The 21035-nt window shown below is 42.4% G+C and overlaps 3 protein-coding genes across 5 annotated transcripts in view; 1 reads left to right on the top strand and 2 right to left on the bottom strand.

The window, feature by feature from the left end:
- Positions 1–121: 121 nt before the first annotated feature.
- fbxo43 (F-box protein 43) lies at positions 122–5026 on the bottom strand. Of its 2 annotated transcripts, none has more exons than XM_085472980.1 (6): positions 4877–5026; positions 2994–3838; positions 2160–2915; positions 1716–1818; positions 852–1046; positions 122–737 (listed from the first exon to the last, which is right to left on the bottom strand). In XM_085472980.1, exons 2-6 carry the CDS (start codon positions 3779–3781, stop codon positions 492–494), a joined length of 2088 nt encoding a protein of 695 aa, XP_085329106.1. In that variant the 5' UTR covers positions 3782–3838; positions 4877–5026; the 3' UTR covers positions 122–491. The 2 variants fall into 2 exon arrangements, with proteins under 2 accessions (XP_085329106.1, XP_085329105.1); XM_085472979.1 differs by lacking the exon at positions 4877–5026 and adding an exon at positions 3982–4347.
- On the top strand, positions 4958–17810 carry spag1b (sperm associated antigen 1b). Of its 2 annotated transcripts, none has more exons than XM_085472975.1 (19): positions 4958–5123; positions 5421–5536; positions 5927–6086; positions 6180–6302; positions 6392–6462; positions 6663–6775; positions 6891–6996; positions 7185–7315; positions 7469–7575; positions 7984–8119; positions 9039–9482; positions 11692–11791; positions 12258–12410; positions 13030–13187; positions 13909–14050; positions 14762–14888; positions 15029–15187; positions 15960–16283; positions 16387–17810. In XM_085472975.1, the coding sequence occupies exons 1-19, from the start codon at positions 4977–4979 to the stop codon at positions 16513–16515; spliced, it is 2946 nt and encodes a 981-aa protein (XP_085329101.1). In that variant the 5' UTR covers positions 4958–4976; the 3' UTR covers positions 16516–17810. The 2 variants fall into 2 exon arrangements, with proteins under 2 accessions (XP_085329101.1, XP_085329103.1); XM_085472977.1 differs by having other exon boundaries at positions 5062–5123; positions 5389–5536.
- The window catches only part of LOC146698036 (E3 ubiquitin-protein ligase RNF19A-like), a 44022-nt gene continuing 39706 nt past the window's right edge, over positions 16720–21035 (bottom strand). The window contains exon 10 of the mRNA XM_085472978.1: positions 16720–20979. Within this exon, the coding sequence (XP_085329104.1) occupies positions 20172–20979 (808 nt within the window). The 3' untranslated portion in view covers positions 16720–20171. The remainder of the gene's footprint in view (positions 20980–21035) is intronic.

Below are 21035 nucleotides of genomic sequence, written 5' to 3'. Positions count from 1 at the left end.
CAAACCACTAGGTGGCACCAAAGACTGATTTGTACATGTTACAGCGACATACACAATCCTCACAAATGTGACGCAGCACACGGGTAGGGGAAGAAAAGAAGAAAAAAAAAAAAGGTTTTACTATATATCAAGTTTATTTTAAAACCGATCTAGAAAACATGTTTGTAAAAGCTGAAAATCTCAATAGCTCCAAAACAAAAAACCCAACATGCTGTACAGTCAGTGCATAGAAAAATACAACAGTAAAATGAAATCCTTTTATCTGCTGGTAAAACCTCCTTCAGTGCATAATTTAAAAAAAAATATACAAGTAAGAACTATATCAAAAAAGGAAAGGGGTAGGATGGGATAAGTAAAGAAATACAAACAAACATTGAAGAGTACAGACACCGCACGTACTACACATCTGTTTCCTCGCTGCTTATTGCCATCTATAAACTTGCAAAAAATAGATATTATTAAAGTGACTTCATGAAGCAGGAATAATTTGTTCATAGTCTTTTAACATTGCGCTTGCTTTGAGCGCTTCCGGGAAGTATGTCCTTTCTGCGACGGCCTGCAGAGTGACTACCGCACTCTCTAGAGCCGTGAGAAGTACACAAGCATGACATGCAAAACTGGAATCCACAGTCAGCTCTGCTGCACACTCCCTCTCTTTTGCCTGAATGGCATCTTGCGGGATGCTGACATCTCGGACAAGGCTTGAGGCACTCATCATTGAAGAGGGTTTTAGCAACCTGAGAGGAAAAAGAAGTTATTAAAATAACTTTGATAAATGTTTGATGAGAAATGCCTCAAAGCATGACTGTACCATGTTCAAGAAAATGCAGTTTAATGGATTTGTAACTTACCTCCAGAAATTTATCCCGTTTGCTGCTGCTGTCTGAATGCAAGGCGCTGAGCTGCAGTGGCGTTAAAGCCCTGCTTCCTGACTGTGGAGTGCAGTAGCTGGAGGTCCTAGACTGGGCCTGAACTGTCTTCAGAGCTGATCGCTTAAGCAACATGGCTCTGGTCTCTGCATCAGCGACATGGACAGCAGCACCAAGCTATAAGACGACAGCAAATAAGTTCAGAGTCATTTCAGTGACAGTGATGGAGATTGTGATAACGCCGACTCATTTTGATGTACGTATGCACTGATGACCACAGAGCAAAGACTGTGATAACAGAGATGTTGTGTTTAACTGAAAACACAGAAAGCTAAATGCTACAGAGCTGAACAAACACTCTTATAAGCAGGGGTGCACGTAAGTGGTCCGCAGGTGCGCATTCGCTGTCAAAATAGGAAGCGAATAAGATAAGAGGCTGAAATGGGCGTTTGCATACATATAAAAAGGCACAGTTTTTGTCCGCTAGAGTGGGATTTTCACAGCATATTCTGCACCACATCTCTGTGCGTTCATCATTTGTTTGAAGCCAGCTCACCTCCTGCAACCACTTTTCCGAGAATACGCGCTTCTTTTGCTGTTCGGACTCCTGACATTTCTTTGGAGGTGGAGGAACACCAAAGCAATTTCTTAAAGGAGTTTGCTTCTTCAACATTTTTAAGAGTTCTAAACAAATGTGTGTCCTCCTCCAGAAAATCTTATGTACGCAAACGCGCGTTGCAACTTCTTATCTGGTGCACGTCTTTTATTTTGACAGCAAATGCACACCTGCGGACCACTTATGTGCAGCCCTGCTTATAAGACCTTTAGCCATAGCCTGGCTCTTACCTCAAGAGCAGCCTCCACTTGACTCAGGTGGCTTCTTCTCATTGTGCTAGCTAGCTTGTCTTGCTGGAGAATTTGATTCCAGCTTTTGCAAACACAGCTGCACCTGTGAAAAACAACAAAGTATGAGAGAAATATTTTCAGCTCACTAAACTTTTTAGACAACACAAGTTTGTAATGCAAGCTAAACTCCACTGATTTTACTAATAATTGCATCGTTTATACAACAAACACTGTTATAACAACATGTATGTTTCAGCTCAGCGTCAATCACCTTGCGATCATTCTACAGGACTCTGAATTATTCTTTACTCCATTAAAAATGTAGTCATGATTTTATTAATCAGTGACCAAATGGGAAAGGAGCTGCAACCTGTGGCAAGTAAGCATGGATGATATGCGCTGTAAAACATTGTGTGAATAAAAATGTATATTTGGAAACATCACCTATAGACACTCTCAGAGTCCATCTGGCAAAGTATAACAGCCAGGATGTGCCTGAGGTTCCTCTTCATCAGCTCTGTGAGTATGTCCACCTTCTCCAGGCCCATCTTCCTGCCAATCAGCCCTGCCAATGGCATAGTGGTCCGAAGAGTGCTTGGGGTCTTGGTCAGTGCTGCTGCAGACTTCAGCTGCTCTTTCAGGCTTGGACTTTGACCAGCCAACATCTGGGCATGGTGCTGACACATAGCTTGAACCAGCTGCAGCGCTGGAGTCAGAGAGAGGTTAACTGGAGTCATCCTGAGTGGTGTGATATCTGGATTGCCAAAATCTGTAGAACAAGGGGTCATGTCTTGTGCCTTGGTTTTAGTCACTCTTTGTGGGGTGGTATAATCTTTTTTTGCTGAGCCCAAGCGATCAGAGCTCACGGCATTACCACATTTAACAGAGAGGACACTGCGAGGGGTGATATCCCCAGCAAAAACCTCATCCTCTTTAGAATGGCTGTAACATTGATAAGGATGTTGATGCTTTCTGTCCATTGGGTCTTCCTCAGACTGAGAGCCACCTTCTTTAAGCGTAGAGAGCCTGTGCTGACGCTGCAAACGGGAGCGGCGCCTTCCCTCTGTTGGATTTGGAGTTTCAGAGTTTCCTTTGGAGGCAGACAGCAGCAGCTCCTGGAACGAGCCATCATGGTCCACTGTGGAGTCTTGCGATTTATCAAGAGTCACTGAGCTGAAACCGCTGTCCTCACTCAACGACCTGTTTAAAAGTCAGAAAGGAGTTAATCTGTGTTTAAATATTTTAAAGTTTTATTTTCTTCGTCAATAAAACACATACCTGATATAGCTGGGTGTATGTGCAGATGATGGTGTGCACAAGACACTTGAGCCATTATATAGATTATCTGTCATGCTGCCCAGTGGTGACTGAGAGTTTTCTTTAGAGATGGGCAGGAATTCGTTGAAGCCTGGAGTCTTGACATTACATTGACCAGATGCAAAAATGTGTTCACTCATGTCTAGATCTGTGAGTGAGGCTTCTTTCTCAAAACTGGGAAGGTGACAACAGTTGTGCTTGCCATCTTCAAGAGTTGAGGTCCTCACCTGTGTGAACAGAACACGGCGCTTCCTGCCTGATAGTGGCAGGTCCTGGTCCACTTTTAAAGTGCTTGATGCCCCCATCTCAGTGTCTACAGAGTCAAATGATGTATTCAAATAGGGTTCAGACCCACTGACAGGGGATTCAATCCCTCTGGTGCACGGTGATCTTGTGTTGTCATTTTTGACATCTACAGTGGGTTTACACAGTAGAAGTCTCTGTCGCAGCGAGGTATTCCTTTTGCATATTTTAGGAGTTTCACACCAGCTTACAGCTGAAACCTTCCTGCAGTCTCTGCCCAAAAATCTGACTTGTTCTCGGATCTTCTTTGGCGTGACAGAAACCCGGAGGTTCTCTTTGGGCGTTTCATCCAGTTCCACCGGAGACAAAGACCTACATGAATCAGCTCCACTGGTGCTGTGTGGGCTCTGGAAAAAACCTGAGTATCCACTGTCAGAGCAGTCATCGTAGCAGTGCTGCCCTTTAGAGCCATCAAGATAAAGACTAGATTCAGGAGTGCACTGCATCTTCCTCCTGAGTGCGCCAACAAACCTTAGCCTGGCCTCCAGGGGATTACAAGTCACCTGGAGTGAAACAGAATATAATAAACAGAACTACTTCAGCACAGCAAATATGAACTTAAAGAGACCGTAAACACATACAACGCTAGCTTAAATACTTTTAAAAACTATATTTTTAAAAGGCGTCTCATGCTGGACTGACTTACAGTAAAATAAAAGTTATCTCCCGAATCTTACGGTGGTTTTCAGTGTATAAAAGTAGCAGTTTGTATATCAGAAAGCAACAGACAGCTGATTTATCTCTGATCCTTCTCAGCTGTTTCATCCGCGTTGCTATGAGAGCGCGTGCTGCTGCAGATTTAAATCCCCCCGTCTCGTGCCCTCTCTGATGCCGCTTTAAAGAGCTCCATAACCGCCAAAAGACACCGACAGAGCCCGACTGACAGTATACACCACCTTTAACATCATTTTACTCCTCGTTATTTTCACACTTAATTCCGTCTGAAGAAATATGACAAGGCAAAATTATTTGGTAAACACACGCAAAACTGATATTAGTAAAATTCATCCAAAAGCAAAACAAAACAAAAACCCGACGACGTTTCGTGCGTGCGCATTTTACAGTGTAATTTCACCCTCTATGCTAGTTCAGAGGGTCAGAGCAGCCATTTTAACAAGACATGACAGGATAAAAACCGGTTCCAGAATTAAAAGCAGTGATGCTCCGTCAAAGCTGAAATAGCCTCCTGTTAATGTGACTGAAGGGGACCCGGAATGGCACAGTGAATGACTAATCAGTTACACCTGTGTTAAGCCTGAAATGCCATGCAAAAATGATTGCCATTAAAAAACAAACAAACAAACAAACAAAAAAACTGTGGGCCTCGTAAAACATCTGTCAAACACCGAGTTATAATTAAAGAAAAAAAATGTGGCTGACATTTTTGTCTGCCATCCACGTTTACTAACACAACGTTGTTAGCCTCCTGAAACTAGAACCAGTACGAGGTAATGTCGGTGAATTCCACGCACCTGTACCTTAAGCTCGACAAAATAATCTTCTTCGGGAATAAACGCGCTTAATATTTAACAAATACCTACCTGAAGTTAAAACGGGGCTATTCCAAAAAGCCGTGGCCTCTGTAGGCGATGTTGTTTCCTCAGGCCTCAGCTGTCCCCCCGCTGTTGTTCCTGTTTTCTCATGTTCACCAGCCACGTTTTCAAATTTGGAGCCCTCTGTTGGCTGTGTCACGTGCTTCCTCTCGGCGCTACCGGCCTTCCGTCCGTGTGTGGTTACCATAGCAATACACACCACATTGTCGATGAGCGTTCAGCCAAACGGGAGCAGGTAAACTAGTTTTGCTTAACATTATTAACATTAATGTGATCTTGCATTAATTACTCAAGAGACACTTAAGAGATAAGTCTGCCTTTCCCGAATGTTACATCCCTAATTATAGAACCTAGCTGTTTCTGACGAACTATTAAAATTACCAGTAAAGTTAAGGTAGCTAGCTAAAAAGCTGGTAAGTTATACAAATATAATGCAGAACTGCCATGTCTCCCTTTTATGGAACACTTTTTGACACATTGACTGTGTAAATTCTTTCCAGAAATGAGTGAAGACGCAGTTTTATCCCTTCAGAGTCACTCCACCACTGTGGACTACAGGGGCAAGGTTCCTGTGGAGCACCTGGACTACGATTACATTGAAAAATGTAAAGATGTGAGATACCTCGAGAAGATCCTGAGAACACTGAGGTAACTGTCTGTTGAGCGATATAGTGTTGTTGGAGGAAACTCACTGTCCCTTTTCTTCCTTTACCTGTGTTCAATGGACTTTTGCTGCTTTTTTTAATCGTATTTATATTTACATGCTCAAAATAAAGCAATCAGTCAGTCCAGTCCCTTTATAGTGTTGGTGAGGTTTTTCTTTATGAAGGTTATAAACTCATCATCATGTCAAGTTTCACTCACTCTCCACTGAGATGGTAAGATGTATGTGCTATATTGCAAATAGATTACGTAACACTTGTCATCAGTTGCAGAGGGATAATAGTGCATGTCATAACAAAATACAGGCTGGCAAATGTGAATGAAAAATATTGCAAAAAAAGCTATTCCTTATTTTTCTTTTTTGTTTGGTTAAAGGTCTGGCGAAGAGGGCATTTATCCTCACCTGATCAAGTTCTGTGAGAGTCACCTGGAGAAACTGGACCCTAAGAGCCGAGCTCTTAGGAAGGAAATGCCTGTAGCCACAGCAGCCAGCCTCTCTAAAGATGAGTGGAACCAAATTGAGGATGAATTGAAAGTATGGTACACATTTTTTTCTTTCTTTTAAAAAAATAAATAAATCCTGTTTACTTTGTTCTCACATGGCTGTTTCTCTAAATACTTTGCTCAGAGATGGCAAGAAGAAACCAAAAAGACTGAAACAACCCTGAAACACCAGTCAGTATTTGATGATCTAGTGAAAGAAAATATGCCACCTGTAAGAGGTTTCAATTGCTTCGTTCCTCTGAGCCAGGTAAAAAAAATCAAGGCATATACAGTACATAACCAGTTACATATATGTATAGAAGACAAATATTCAAACAGAGTTTTTTCTCATGATAGAAAACAGTTCCACAAGAAAGAAAGAAACCCTCAAAATGCGCCCTACCACGTGATTACCGAGAATGGGACAAGTGAGTCATGCTGTCTCCACATTTGTCTATTATATTCAGAAGAAAGACCCCACTGTTGCAGCAGCTGAATTCTCTGTGCATAAAAGCTTCCCAAGTCTTTTTACTTTGTAAAAGGGCTTTAAAGCTAAACTGCTTCCATTACAGTGATCCACAGTTTAAAAACTTGACCTTTAAGTGTATATTTTACACCTTCTTTCCAGGTTCGATGTGGAAAAAGAATGTGAGAAAATAGAGGAGGATGTGGACAAAACTGATCCACCTGCAATTATAAACTCAGGACATCCTAAAATCAAGACTCAAGTGGACACTTCATGTAATCTATTGTGGATAGAAAGTGTTCTTTTGCAGTAATTATTAAGCATACAACGTACATCAGGTGTGTTGGCATTTTTGTGTAACATGTAAGGTTTCCCCTGTGATCCATCCAGTGCTGTCACAACAGGAGAAGCTCTTCCTGGCAAATCGTGAAAAGGACAAAGGCAATGAAGCTTTTAGAGCAAAGGATTATGAGGAGGCGGTCACATACTATTCCAGGTCAGGTTCTTTAAACAACTCATTCATTGCAGAAAGCACTTAGCACCTCTTAAAGGGCTTTTTATCATTTTGCTTGGTATATATTGTAAGTAGTAGACGGTCATCTTTCATTGTAGCTGTAGTAGTAAGTGTTTGTGCAATAATCTCACTGTAAATAGAGGTTTGCTTTATTGTTTATTCCATTACAGGAGCCTTTCCATTATAACAACTGTGGCTGCATACAACAACAGAGCCCAGGCAGAGATCAAGCTCGAGCACTGGCACAATGCCCTGAAAGACTGCCTGAGTGTGCTCGAGCTAGAACCGGGCAATCTGAAAGGTGTGTTAATGTTATTTCTATAATTTCTAACACAATAATGCTTCCAGAATAAATACACCTGCACTTTTAGATGTTTTTATATGATGTGGTATACTTTAGCTACAGCAGCATTAGTGTATGTGCTACATATTGTAATGCACTTCTTTCCGTTAGCCCTGCTTCGTCGTGCTGTTGTTTATAATCATATGGGCAACTTCCACATGGCCACTGAAGACCTGAGGACGGTGCTCAGGGAAGAGCCACAGAACACCCCTGCAACTGTAGGTGATGGTACTGAGGCATGTTCATCATGCGCCAGTCTACCTTTCATCCACTAGGTGTCACTGTATTTGTGAAAGTTGAGTGATTTAGTGAGTCTATCACTGGAAGTCTTTCATGTATTTATGTCATTACCATAAATAGAGGATGATGTGGCTTTTTTAACAGATCTGTATCAGTGGAACAGCTCAGGATGTGCTGTGTTTACCCGTCCCCTTTAATTGCATTGTTTAACTTCTGTTTCTATTTATTTGAGTATAATTTAGGTGTAAATGGGAAGAAAATGTTCCTTTTTGTAGTTATACATACACCAGTCACTACAACTAAGTAATCTAGCATAGATTGTGATATGAATAGTTGTGACAAACAAAACATGAGATGTTCTAATGGATGAATTGTTTGTGTTTTAGCAACTTTTGTCTCAAATTGAGAAGAAGATGGAGGAATGCCAACAAGAGAAGCAACGCAAGGGCAAAAAAATCCTCATCCAAGAGATAGAAGAGGCGGATAACCAGACTGACAGTGACAACAAAGCTCATAAAACTGGTGATTGTTTGAACTACTAAAAACAATCAATATCCTTAAACACAGACATAGAGACTATAACGGCGCTAATGGCCATTTATGATAACCCATTTGCATCCAAAAATCAATCAAACCGCAACTGATTTAAATGTTGCTTACTCTCTATTTAACATGCAGTGAAATCGTTTTTCAGTTATAGTCAAGCTTAGGTAAGTTATGAGTTCAGAGGAAACTTAGATTTTTGTTAAAAGTGTGCATTGATCCTTTATTTGACATGTTTTTATTTCACTGTTGATTTCATATTAACTAGCAAGACTAGCAGGAAGTGAATGAGGTAAACCAGTAGACTGTGGTACACATTTCCCAGATGAGATTTTTCCCTTACTGGAGATATATTTTTATCTATATTCTCATTTAATGAAAAGTAACAAGTTAAGTCATTCCACTGACTTAACTGGACTCAAATCTATTGCTACTCTAATTTATGTAACTTGAATGAGGTGTTAAATTTTAACTTTATAGCAGAAAGTTTTTTGTGTCTTTATAGCTGTGCTGGATTTAGAAGTTGAAGGATTTGCCCTCTAATACAGTCACGATTTATACAGAGCATGTTAGGAAGCTCCAACATTGCCGGTAATAGTAGTGCTTTAGTCACATCCCCTTCTGTCTGCTGTCCTATAGATAGAGGAAATTCCCCTCTTGTCTCTCTGGGTGAAGGAACAGTGCATGCATGTGTTTTCTGCCCTACCCCCACACAGCCCTTTCATAAGTCACTGTTTGGTATCTCTACTTCCTGGAACTCCCTGTTTGAAGTGGCTCCGTGTCATGTGCTCCTCTCCTCCCACACTATGATGTAACTGCTGACTCTTTCCTGTGGGTGTGACTTCCCCTTCTCTGTCTCTCTCCCTCTGCTTCTCCCCTCCCTCCCTCTCCCTTCCAGCTTGTCTGGTTCAACCTAGCCAGCCCGTGGGAGGGGAGGAGAGATCAGCTACTCCTGTCGAAAGGGGAGACATGGGAAACGCTCATAAAAAGCCCCACGGCAGAGGGGACGGGGGTCCACACGCCGAGTCCAACAGCTCCCACCATGAACACAGGAGGAACAGAGGCAGCTCAGACAAGTACAAAGTCCCGCAGGAAAAGATAGCCAATGGATCAAGCAAGAGAGGCTCGACAGCTTCGGTTCAGGGTGATCAGAGCGGCAGCGGTAAGGCAACTCCAGTTGGAGGAAATGCTGGAGAAACTGTCAACCTTGATGCCCCATGTGGGGCCCTGCCCCCACCCCTGGCCCGGCTAAAGAACGAAGGAAACCTGCTGTTTAAAAATGGACAGTTTGCCGATGCACTGGAGAAATACTCACAAGCCATTCAGGGCTATACAGATTCAGGTAAGCCTCAGGGGCACTCACTGTTGATCGTGTTTGTAATATTTTAGAATATTAAGAAAAAACTATTTAATTAGTTTTATACAGTGAGGTTGCTGGTTAGAAGTTACCTGTGTGCCACCGTGTCACTAATCATAACATTTTTACTCATATCAGTGTGTTATGAGCTGACAAATGAATCAGAACTGATCGACTGTTTTCTCAGCTGTTTATTCATCATCATATTTTAATAACAGCTTTCTATGGTGTCATACTTTCATTTAACTTTAAATCAAAGGTCATAGGGTCGTAGCTATAATGTCAGTGCTTGTCTTTATTTTTGTCACTTTAACACACTGCAGAGACTTACACATGAAAACAGGATAGCAATACAAATCATTTTCCCTATGGAAATAATTCCTCATAAACAATTTCAAATTCTCAGTCTCAGACTTCACATTTTTGTGTGAACAGTTTATTTGCAGTATTCAAAATTTTAGTAAGATCCATTACGATGTTAATATTTAGTGACTTATCCCTGGGATGATGGACTGTGGCTGTACGCAGACAGTGTTGCTGTTTTAGTCTGGTGCTAAGCCTCTCAGCTCAGGTCTGTCCAAGTCACATGACCTCTAACCACTCACTGTGAAATTGAATTTGTAGGACTGCAGCAATAATTCTCACAGAGAGTGAGACGACGAGCAGTTGATGGAGGAAGAGAAACCTCTGCTCACTCTCCGTTAAATATATGGCCTTGTGTCTCTTTCTGTGGACAGCCATAATATACTCAGTTAAGACTGTGAAAGTCGCTGGGCATCATCTATCTGGATTACTGTGGGAAGCACAACAGATGTGACCTAATCTACACATGCAGAATTTTTTCCAATCTGTGAAAAAGGCTCTTTTCAGTAGAAATGAAACTGAACGAGACATTCAAGATACTTTGACAGGCCTCGTAGTTGTGGTATGCACACAGTTGCTGTAGTTTATATGATCTACTGTCACAATAACCTCGCTAAGTGCTCTCAGTTGCTAAGACATCATCATCACTGCCACGCTGTGTCATCATCCATAATCTGTTTTCATCTGATGAGGCAGCACACTGACATGAATGTGTTTAGTGTAGCAGGATAATGTTGCTGTGTTTGAAACATGCACCGTAGACCTGTGTGATTTGCTTAACTCTGTGATAGTGAAGAAAACACTGTTAAGTTAAGGCAGGTGGAGAGAAACAGCGTGCGGACTTTGCACGAGTCAGTTGTCAAAATCTCAAAGGGAAATGTCTATATATATATATATATATATATATATATATATATATATATATATATAAAACACCCAGCACGCCCCTGCGGGCGGTTTATCCTTCAAGCTCGGGTCCTCTACCAGAGGCCTGGGAGCTTGAGGGTCCTGCGCAGTATCTTAGCTGTTCCCAGGACTGCGCTCTTCTGGACAGAGATCTCCGATGTTATTCCCGGGATCTGCTGGAGCCACTCGCCTAGCTTGGGAGTCACCGCACCTAGTGCTCCGATTACCACGGGGACCACCATTACCTTCACCCTCCACATCCTCTCGAGCTCTTCTCTGAGCCCTTGGTATTTCTCCAGTTTCTCGTGTTCCTTCTTCCTGATATTGCTGTCATTCGGAACCGCTACATCGATCACTACGGCCGTCTTCTTCTGTTTGTCTACCACCACTATGTCCGGTTGGTTAGCCACCACCATTTTGTCCGTCTGTATCTGGAAGTCCCACAGGATCTTAGCTCGGTCATTCTCCACCACCCTTGGGGGCATCTCCCATTTTGACCCATATATATATATATATATATATATATATATATATATATATATATATATTACACATATTACACATATACTAGCTTTTAACCTGCAGATAAAAGCTAGTAAAACATTTAACATGTGTGTGTATGCGTGTCTGTCACTTTGTATTCATAAATCTGAAAGAAAAGAAATGATAGCTCAGTATCTTCCAATAACTGAAGTTTCTTTATTTCATCATGACAGGAGCTCTGTACGTTCTACAGCGCTTCTATAGCTGCTCAGAGAGCACATTAAACAGTCTGTTTTAGACAATAAGTACACGATTCAAACTTTGAGTTCATGATGTCTTTGCAGATATTCTGTATTCCACCCCCAAGATAACTGCAGAACTATGCGTGCTGTTTCCAAGCTGTGTATTACATTTCTGATATTGGTCTCTATTTTCTATGCAGGGATTGATAGTCCAGAAGATCTCTGTATTCTATATTCCAACAGAGCAGCTTGCTACCTGAAAGATGGCAACAGTCAAGACTGCATACAAGATTGCACAAGGTGAGAGAACTGATAAAACTCTACCAGTGTTCAGCAAGATATGTGAAAAGCTGTGGAAGGCAAATGTACGCTTGTCCTTGTGCTTCATCTTAAAGATCAAACTGCTACAAATTTCTGCAGACAGCGTCATCATATACCAGTCTCAGCAGAGGATCTCAGATCATTTATGAGTGGGAGGGGATTTGCACTTGGGTGTGTCGTAAGGGATTGTAATTAATCTCTTTAGAAGTGGTTTATAAGCAGCAGACTGGGCTAACTTAAGGGAGCCTCCCATATGAAAGCCTTTAAATATACTTGATGTGTTTGCAGAAAGATGGGGTTATAGAAAACTTGAATCACACCTTTAGACTTGTTCACTACCTCAGAAACAACATGTACAGACACATCCTTTGCCCTAGCATCGACAGCAGGGGCACCAGACTCGATCCTTTGCTCTTGTCTCATTGCATCTATTTATTCCAATCAGAGCCCTGGAGCTGCAACCATTCTCCCTCAAGCCCCTCCTCCGCCGTGCCATGGCTTATGAGTCCCTGGAGCGTTACCGAAAGGCCTACGTGGATTACAAAACTGTGCTGCAGATAGACGTGAGCGTGCAGGCAGCTCACGACAGTGTCAACAGGTATAATGTCCACCTCTCACCTCAGCTAACAGACTCATTAACATTTGGCATCTCAAAAGCAAGTATTGAATTTTACAGCACCCATGTCTATGGCAGTGCATTTCTCATCTATTTTAAACAAGGTGGACACAGACTATCTTTAGCTGTTACAGCAAAGGAAATAAAAAGACAGATGAGACATGGAGATTTTCTTACTCTATCTACCTGCTGTATTTTCCAAATTTGAAAATGTTCTATAATTGAAATCCAGAAATGGAATTATAGCATATTTAGAAGACTAAATCAAAACAAATCATGGTAACCATTACACACAGGCTTATTAGAGACTAACAGATTTAGCTGGTCAAAAGTAGCTCCGGCTAGAGGCTAATCATGTCTCTCAGACTGTGTGTCCCTTCTCTGTTACGCAATACTCACCTGGCTGGTTTGTGTTCAGGAGTACCAGAGGGTCAAAGATATCATTCATCCCCACATTTATCTACAAAGTTACACAATAAGACATAAACTCCCTAAACTGTGGAACAGGGTGGATTAGATGCATCTTTAACACGCTATGTAAGCCTTATCAATGTCTCTCATCTGTGTGCTGTAACAATGACTGAATCACGTCCTCCTCTAGGATCACCCGGCTGCTCATCGAGCAAGACGGGCCAGAGTGGAGAGAGAAACTTCCCGAGATCCCTCTGGTGCCTCTGTCGGCTCAGCAGCACCGCAGAGAGGAGCCACCCAGCGCTGAGGTCCTCCAAGCTCGAGCAGAGAAGGCTGCTAGGGATGCAGGTCTGTTGTTTTTAGAGTCATGATGCTTAATTAATGTTTGTCCCCAGAAACACAGAGTTAGTCAGGGTCAGAAGTGTTGATCGCTGAGCTGGGACAATGAGGAGAGTAGCTGGGACATTTATACATACAGCGGTTATGATGACTGAATAAAATCTAATGTTGACTACATCCAGCATTAACAAACATTTTCTCGAGCAGCTCTTTCTTCTGACATTATAGCTACCTTTGTTCGGTTTTTGAACCATTCTTCTGCTTGATACAGCGATGGAGGAACAAAAGTCTTCCTGTTGTGACTGGAGGAAAATTTGAAAGGCCTATTTTTTATATAAGTGGACGTGTCACCTCTGACCATGCAGTTTCTCTGCTCCCAGGGCTTTTCTACCTATGCTATTTTTAGACTCTAATGAAAGAATAGCACTGCTGGCATAATTTTACCTCCCTGAAGACGCTCTGCAGACACTCTGCAGCAGATTGATTAGCCCTCGGTCCACACCGGGACTGATTGCTGACTTAACTCTCGTGGCTCATGTCCAGCTAGCACAGCATTAATTTCAAGTGCTTAAACCCTCCAGCTGTGTAGCACAGGCTTATAAAAGCGAGGTCAGTTAAAATGTATTGCAAGTGTCAGTGTGGATATATGAAGTCAAAATGGAGGAGAATGGACCTCGTGTCTGTGTGAGTAAGCGATGTTTAGTAATCACCACTTTGTTTTGTTTTCTAGAGAGGAAAGCCGAAGTCCGTTTTTCAGCTTTGAAACAAGAAGGGAACGATTTTGTGAAGAAGAGCCAATACCAGGATGCTCTGGGAAAGTACACAGAATGCCTTAAGCTAAAGTCAGAGGAATGCACTATCTACACCAACAGGTTAGTCATTTAATTCTCACCTTAATATGAACAGACATGTTCCTGCGGTCTCGTTTCCCCTCTGTTCATCACATCTTCTGCCACTGGTTCACTTTGATGTGGGAAAACAGCCTGAAAATCCCCAAAATTTGTTCAACTGAATTTAAAAAAGGCCGATTAACGACGGCCAGCTGTCATTTGTCAGCCGTGCTTTCAGCTCTGTTTTTAATCCTATCCAGTCGTGCCACCTGTCACTGCTGCCAAATTAGTGAGTATTGGTGGTAAATTGGTGCACAACACAATAGTACATAGATGGTGTTGATCAGGTCACAGAAGAAACTGATGACGTGAATGTTTTCCTATTGTGTGTTGGTGTTTGCATGTGCATGTGGAGCCCTGCTGTGAGAACAGATTGTATGTACAGCCACACCAGAGCAAACATCCATACGCCATTGGTGCACAGCTGCTGAGAGCCATTTGAAAAAATTAAAAACATGAAGATTCATTTAGAAAAGGGGCTCCAGAAGCACATCTCTGAGGTGTAAATCGTAAATCTCATCATCATAGGAAAATGTTCTGTTCTGTTAATGCTGATGGCATGGCTTCAGCTGTTATTATAAAACCTGATTTGCAGTGAGTCACAAATTCATGATACTTCTGAGTCACGTGTCAAATGTGATTAGGTGCCAGTGACAAAAATAAAAATCACAATTGACGTGTGTGTGTTTATAGAGCTCTGTGCTACTTGAAGCTGGAGAGGTTCGCTGAGGCCAAGCAGGACTGTGATGCAGCACTGAAACTGGAGCCAACCAATAAGAAGGCCTTCTACAGACGAGCCATGGCTAATAAAGGTCTCAAGGTGAATAGAGCTGGACTTTAATGGCTAATGCCATAAGGGAGTGATTTCTTTTTATTGGGTGGCTAAGGAGTAAAATATCCCTTTCACATATTTCATACATAAAGCTCTCTTTGTATGTTTTCGGTGTCTCCCTCCATCAGGACTACCTGGCTTGCAGCTCGGACCTGCAGGAAGTGCTGCAGCAAGATCCCAACGTGCAGGAGGCTGAGAAGGAGCTGGAGGAGGTCACCAAGCTGCTCAGACAGAGTCTGGCCAGCACTTCACCAAACAAACCCAGGAAGACAGTCCCCATCACAGAGGTGAGTACAGTTTATTCACTTTCATTGAAAATAAATATTTTCCCCTTATTGCATCCAACAGACATATCCACTTTTGACTTTAGAGAGTCTACACGTGTGGTTAGGAAGAAGAGGCATTATAATGATGGGGACTGAAGAATCATGACTTATGGTCAACAAGTGTCCTTTGAATAGTTGTGTGTTTTTAGCTGATTACTCCTGACACCTGCTGGGATACCGTGTGAAATCTGATCAGCTCTGGTTTTATTCTAGCCTAGCACAGATCATAAAGTGCAGCGCTCCCAGCTGTTGTGTACCGTTCGTCTTTGTGCTCCATCCTCATTTACTATTAATGATCTAATGAAGAATAAAAGCACCAAATTAAAGCTTGAGTGGGGCTAGATGTACCATTTTCAGTTTATTGTTAAAAGACAAAAGAGAACACGGAGAAAGCTAAAGTGTAAAATTGTATCCATGCATCTTATGCTGCTTATCTGGGTCTCAAAACTCAGTCTCAGTTTCAGGGGAACACCAGAGTGAAAAGTGGCTGTGCTCCAAGTTTAAAAGGCTACAGATTGTTATGAAGCTCTTGTTTTCCTTTTCTTCAGGTTCAGCACACCAGTAGGTAAAGATGGAAGCTTATAGATCCAATCACTGCATCCCAGACAAATTATTCCTAATTAAGGCAATAGGTGGTGCAGATTTCCCAGATTGTGACTCACTGACAGAGACCGGCTTTCCATTTTTGTCTTTCCTGTTTAAATGTTTCACCCATGTCCGTCTCCCTCCTCAGGTTGAGGATGACGAGAATGTGACCGCTGTCCCTAACTCCAAAAACAGCTGCAAAGGAGAAGACATCAGCATCAACCTCCAGCCGGCCAGCGCCTATGAATTCGGCCAATCCCTGAATGCGGCTCGTAGCTCTGGAAACACAGTGGCCTGCGCGGAACTACTGGCCTCAACGGCCCCAGAGATGCTTCCCCAGTTCCTGAGCACCCAGCTTGATGGACACACCATCAGCTTCATCATGCAGGCCCTGCACTCACACCTACTGGAGAAAGACCCTTATCTGGTCTACCAACACCTCAACCATCTGCACACTGCTGACAGGTTCTCGGTAAGATTAGCATGCAAATATGGTCTGAAAAGCTAAAGTTTGTTTGTAAGATTTTGCAATCAAGCGGTCTGTGTGGTGATAAATGCTGACGCACTGTTTGCAGGTTGTACTAATGCTGCTGGAGAAGGAAGAGCGTCACCACATGACTCAGCTGTTTGAGGATCTCTCAGCCGTGCAGAGCACACAGTTCACTAAGAACGATGTTCAGAACCTGGCCAACAAATATATCTGACCCTCCCCTCTCTGCATGAGCTGCTCCACCACTGCTCTTGGATCTATGCAAAACACTGCACAAGAACTGAGTACACAAAGGCAGGAAGCTGCAGAATGAGCAATACAATGGAACCGAGTTGATTCACTCTACTGGTCTGTAATGTCTGTGACGATATAAAAAAAAAAAAATCTATTTTTCTCTCCAGAACATTTTGCTATGCAGTTTTACTTTTGTACACACCATGCACCATTTGCATTGTACAACAGTGGGACTCAGTGGACCTTTCACCGTAGTGTATTAATAAACGAGGTCCAATGTGCTGTTGTGTAACACAGCAGGCAGGTGTTTCCTCACTCCAGGCAGTAGCTTTTGCTTAGGACAGGCTTCATCGAGCTGATCTGCTCTTTGAGCCCAGTCGCTTTCTGAAATCATTTTATAAAAGACCAGCTGTCACATACCAAAAACTATTCAGTGCATGTTAAATATAAACAAACAAAAAGCTAATTTCCTTCCAAGTTTAAAAGTGCGTCTTTGCTGCATCTTAAGTAACTATTTTAATATGACCACATGTATGGTGTTATCTTAATGGGTGAAAGAGACCTGCATGTCTCACTGCTGTTCATATGAGTGTAACAGAACTTACAATGTTGTAGCAAAAAAAAATTCTTGCTCTCCTTTAAGTCATCTATGCAAATTTGTAGCTCTGTGTTCCTGTATTGATTCCATTCATAAAGGCAAGTCTCTGTCTTCACCATGTGAAATGACATTGTGCCGTTGAGCCTGTTTACCTGCACCATCAGCTTCACAGCAGATGGCAGCACACTGGAGAGAAGCAGCATCTTTATAAGATGTGTGCCTTGGATTTCAGTCTAGGGGTCGACTTAGTGTGGTGAGCATATCGGTACTCGTAAAGAAAAAGTCTATTTATATCATTCTGTAGCTTTAATAAATTTCTTTAATGACTTGGATTTATCACACACATATATTCGCTTGGCTCCAAACTCAGAACTGTTTTAAATGTGTAATTTATTTGCTATTTAAAGTCATTCTGTCCATGTTATAAGTAATAAATATCAATCTTTCTGTATTGTGAATCTAAAGACTGCCTGAATCCAAACTTTTTGTTTTCTCATGTTTCATTAAATCTACATGAATGTAAAATTTAGCATAAGGATGTAAATTTGGGGGAAGGAGGGAATAATTCTGCATTTTCCACAGCTTCTCTTAACAGTGGCTTTTAACATTGTGTCAGTAGATTTGTAAAAATTGTGTATTCTATTCACAGAGGGCTATTCAATAAACTGGGAAACATGGTTTTTTTCCTTCTTTAGCTCATAACAAGTAACGGAAAGTTTCAGAAGAGACACTAAAGATGGAGTGACATGATGTTTTTGTGTCTTACATACGTTGTAATAATGGTGTTTGCCATAGCAAGGCCCAATATAACAGCTAAGGATTATTGGGTGGCTGTGGCTACAATGTAGCTTGCCATTGCCAGTGTGTGAATGGGTGTGTGAATGGGTGGATGACTGGTTGTGTAAAGCGCTTTGGGGTCCTTAGGGACTAGTAAAGCGCTATACAAATACAGGCCATTTATTCATTTTGAACAGTGAATAATGCAAAACTTCTCTTAACAGAGTCTAATAGTAAAAATATGAAGTTTTAAATGATCATAATAGGTCCACTTTGTGTATTTACAGTACTTTTGTTAACTTAAAAATTTGGAAACCGTAAACATTTCATATATAGTTGTTTTTATTTTTTTGATATGCATTTACACGCATATAGTAAAGCAAATTACCAAACAAATATACAAATACCTTATGCAATTCTGCACAAATTACAAATTATATCTGGCACTAGTGTTCAATTTAGGATTGAGAAACTGGAATTTGGGTGAAGAATGAGAAACCGAACTAAGGGGGAAGAACAAAACTGCTTTTCTGTAATGCAGGGAAGGAGTGCAGCAGAAGCCGAATCCACCGAACCAAAGAGTTCATTCTGTAACAGACCTGGGTCAGGATACCACTCAATGGTTGAGGTTCACCTGAGCTGACTCGGTGGCCCCCAGTAAAGCAGACCACGGAGCGGTAAACACAGGCTTAAGCAAACACTCTGAAATAAAGAAGAACTTAACTTCAAGTCTGCTCAGCAGCACTGATTGGCAACACAAACAGGAACTCACAGGACAAATCAATAAGGAAGGTAACCATTAACCAACCTCTGCATCCCCATTAACCTTTGTGCATTGCAAAACATCAATGTCATAGGAAATACAGGTAACAGTGCAGGTGCCTCGGGCCGTTGTACAGCCCTGGTTATTTGCGTAGCATTTGTGAAGCATGTACAAAAACAGCAGTCTGTGTGTCTGTATAATTTCGGATCATATCATTCATCCCTGTGGTTTCAAAAGGATGCACAATACTGCATCTACAGCTGACAAGTCAAAGGTTTAAGATTTAACAAGAGCCTGAGTGCTGTCTTTGGTAGGCAATTGAAAAGTCTTCATTTACCAGATCTATCATAGGAGCATCCCTCCTACACAGTCAGACATTCTGCAATGAGTTGTTGTGGTTGTTGATTGGAATCTAGAAGACACGGTGGAGATAAACGGAACACAAACAGCTTCTTGAAGGCACCATGAGTTAACAAAGAAAGATATCAAAGCTCTCTCTTACTCAGTGAGGCGAAACCATCAGCCTGAATAAATCACCTTTCAACAGGACAAAAAGTTTCTTTGTACAATTTCACAGAATTGACCAACCCATTGGTTAATGTTATTATAATGACTTTAAGCATTATCTCAACATCTACGGCCTTCCAGAGACCTTTTGTCAAATCAAGAAATAGCCCCCACCCACACCCTCAACATATATCATTACAAACTTTCCACAGAGCAAGATGAGGCCCAGGCTTCCTGAGTCACCTTAGTGCTAGAACATGCACTGAATTAGGCTACAGGTCTCAAATCGTTTCTTAGCGAGCTGCTAAAAAACCATAAAGCACCATCGCCCACAATGGGACAATAGCTGTGTGTGCATCCATTTAAAAACAATCTCAGTTGTTTTTAAGTCAGCTTTAGAGCTAAAATGATTCAGGACATTGAGCCCAGGCCTTGGTCTTCTACAATTTAATTTCAAACACAGATCCATGACAAAAAACAACCAGTCTAATAATAAATACAGATGAGAACTCCCAGGTTCCCTCTGTTAACTAATATGTGTTGGGGAAAATAAAAATAAGTTGTATTGCCTTGTCCCTGCTTGGTTAACTTCTCTTATTGTGTTGCATCCAGACAGTACGGCCAAAATCAAATACTAGCAAAACTGGCACAGTGGTTTTACTTTAGTCTACACAGATAAATCTGACACACCCGAGTCAGTGGGTTGCCTTCTGTTACAGGTGGCCAGCGAGTGACAAAAATGTGTCAGCACAGGGAGAAACATCAGCATTCATAACCTTAAAATTTCTCACGCGGCTGCACTGCAGAAGCCTTTTTTAATACTTCACTCAGTGGCTGCTTTTCAACAGAGGATGTCCAATCCAAAAGTAACATGTCCCCTTTACAAGGGAATAACAGAAAATGCAGGTTAAACTTTAAGCTAGGATTGTTATGTTAGTGGAGGAAAAGGATGTTGAAACAATGTGTGTGCAGCACTTATGGTATTGAGATTTTAAATATCAGTCTGTATACAGGAGTTCTTGGGCTGATGCTGCGTCTGGGCTGGCTGTTGTGGTTGATGATGCTGGGTGTTGTTGTTGTTGGTTTCCTTCAACATCTCTCCGGTGTTGCTGTGAGAGTCCGGCTCAGTGGGGCACACCAGGTTGACATTCTCCTCTGCTATGAAGCAGAGAGGGGGGAGCTCTGTGCTGTGACCCAGGGAGGACGTGGTGGAGGTGGGGGAGTTGGGGGTGGCCACAGCACTCTGTCCCTGGGAGGAGGATGAAGAAGTGGGGCAGGTCTCCAGGCGGTCGTTCTCCACTTCAGGCAGGGGGCTGACTGTGGCAAAGCGCGTGTGGTAGTCGCCACCGCTGGAGCCGTGGCTACACGAGGTCTTCATGCTCTCCAGGTCGGAGCAGCTGAACTCAGAGAAGTGGCTGGAGTGGGAGTCGGCCACTGATGGCAGGCTGCCGCTCAGCGAAGGAGAGTCGAACTCTGAGGAGTTGGTGCTGCGCTGCTCCAGCAGCTGAGCATCCATGTCCTCCCGTGTCTCATTGATCTTTGTGCCTCCTCCCCCTTTCTTCCGCAGCTTGCCTTTGCTCTTCTTGCCCCCCGAGCTGGAGGAGGAGGAGCAGGAGGCCTCTTTGGCCCACTTAGTGGAGGTTCCTTTGCCCTCTGCAGAGGTGCAGCCATTAGAGGGACAGGTCCAGCCGCAGCGACCAACGTGGCTGCCGTCATCAATGCTGCTGCTGCCGCTGTGATGCCGTAGTTTGCCAGGTTTGGATTCAATGTCAACCTGCACCTCCATACTGTTCCCATCTCTGGAAGAAGAGAGGACACAGGAAACATGAGTTGCATGTAGTTTGTGTTCAGCACA

Source organism: Copadichromis virginalis, linkage group LG11 (assembly GCF_057382275.1).
Source record: "Copadichromis virginalis isolate Kocher_CV1m ecotype Utaka linkage group LG11, C_Virginalis_male_GT1.1, whole genome shotgun sequence".
Classification (NCBI taxonomy): domain Eukaryota; kingdom Metazoa; phylum Chordata; class Actinopteri; order Cichliformes; family Cichlidae; genus Copadichromis; species Copadichromis virginalis.
Note: the sequence above shows the minus strand (reverse complement) of the source record. Positions and strands in the feature narration are given on the sequence as shown.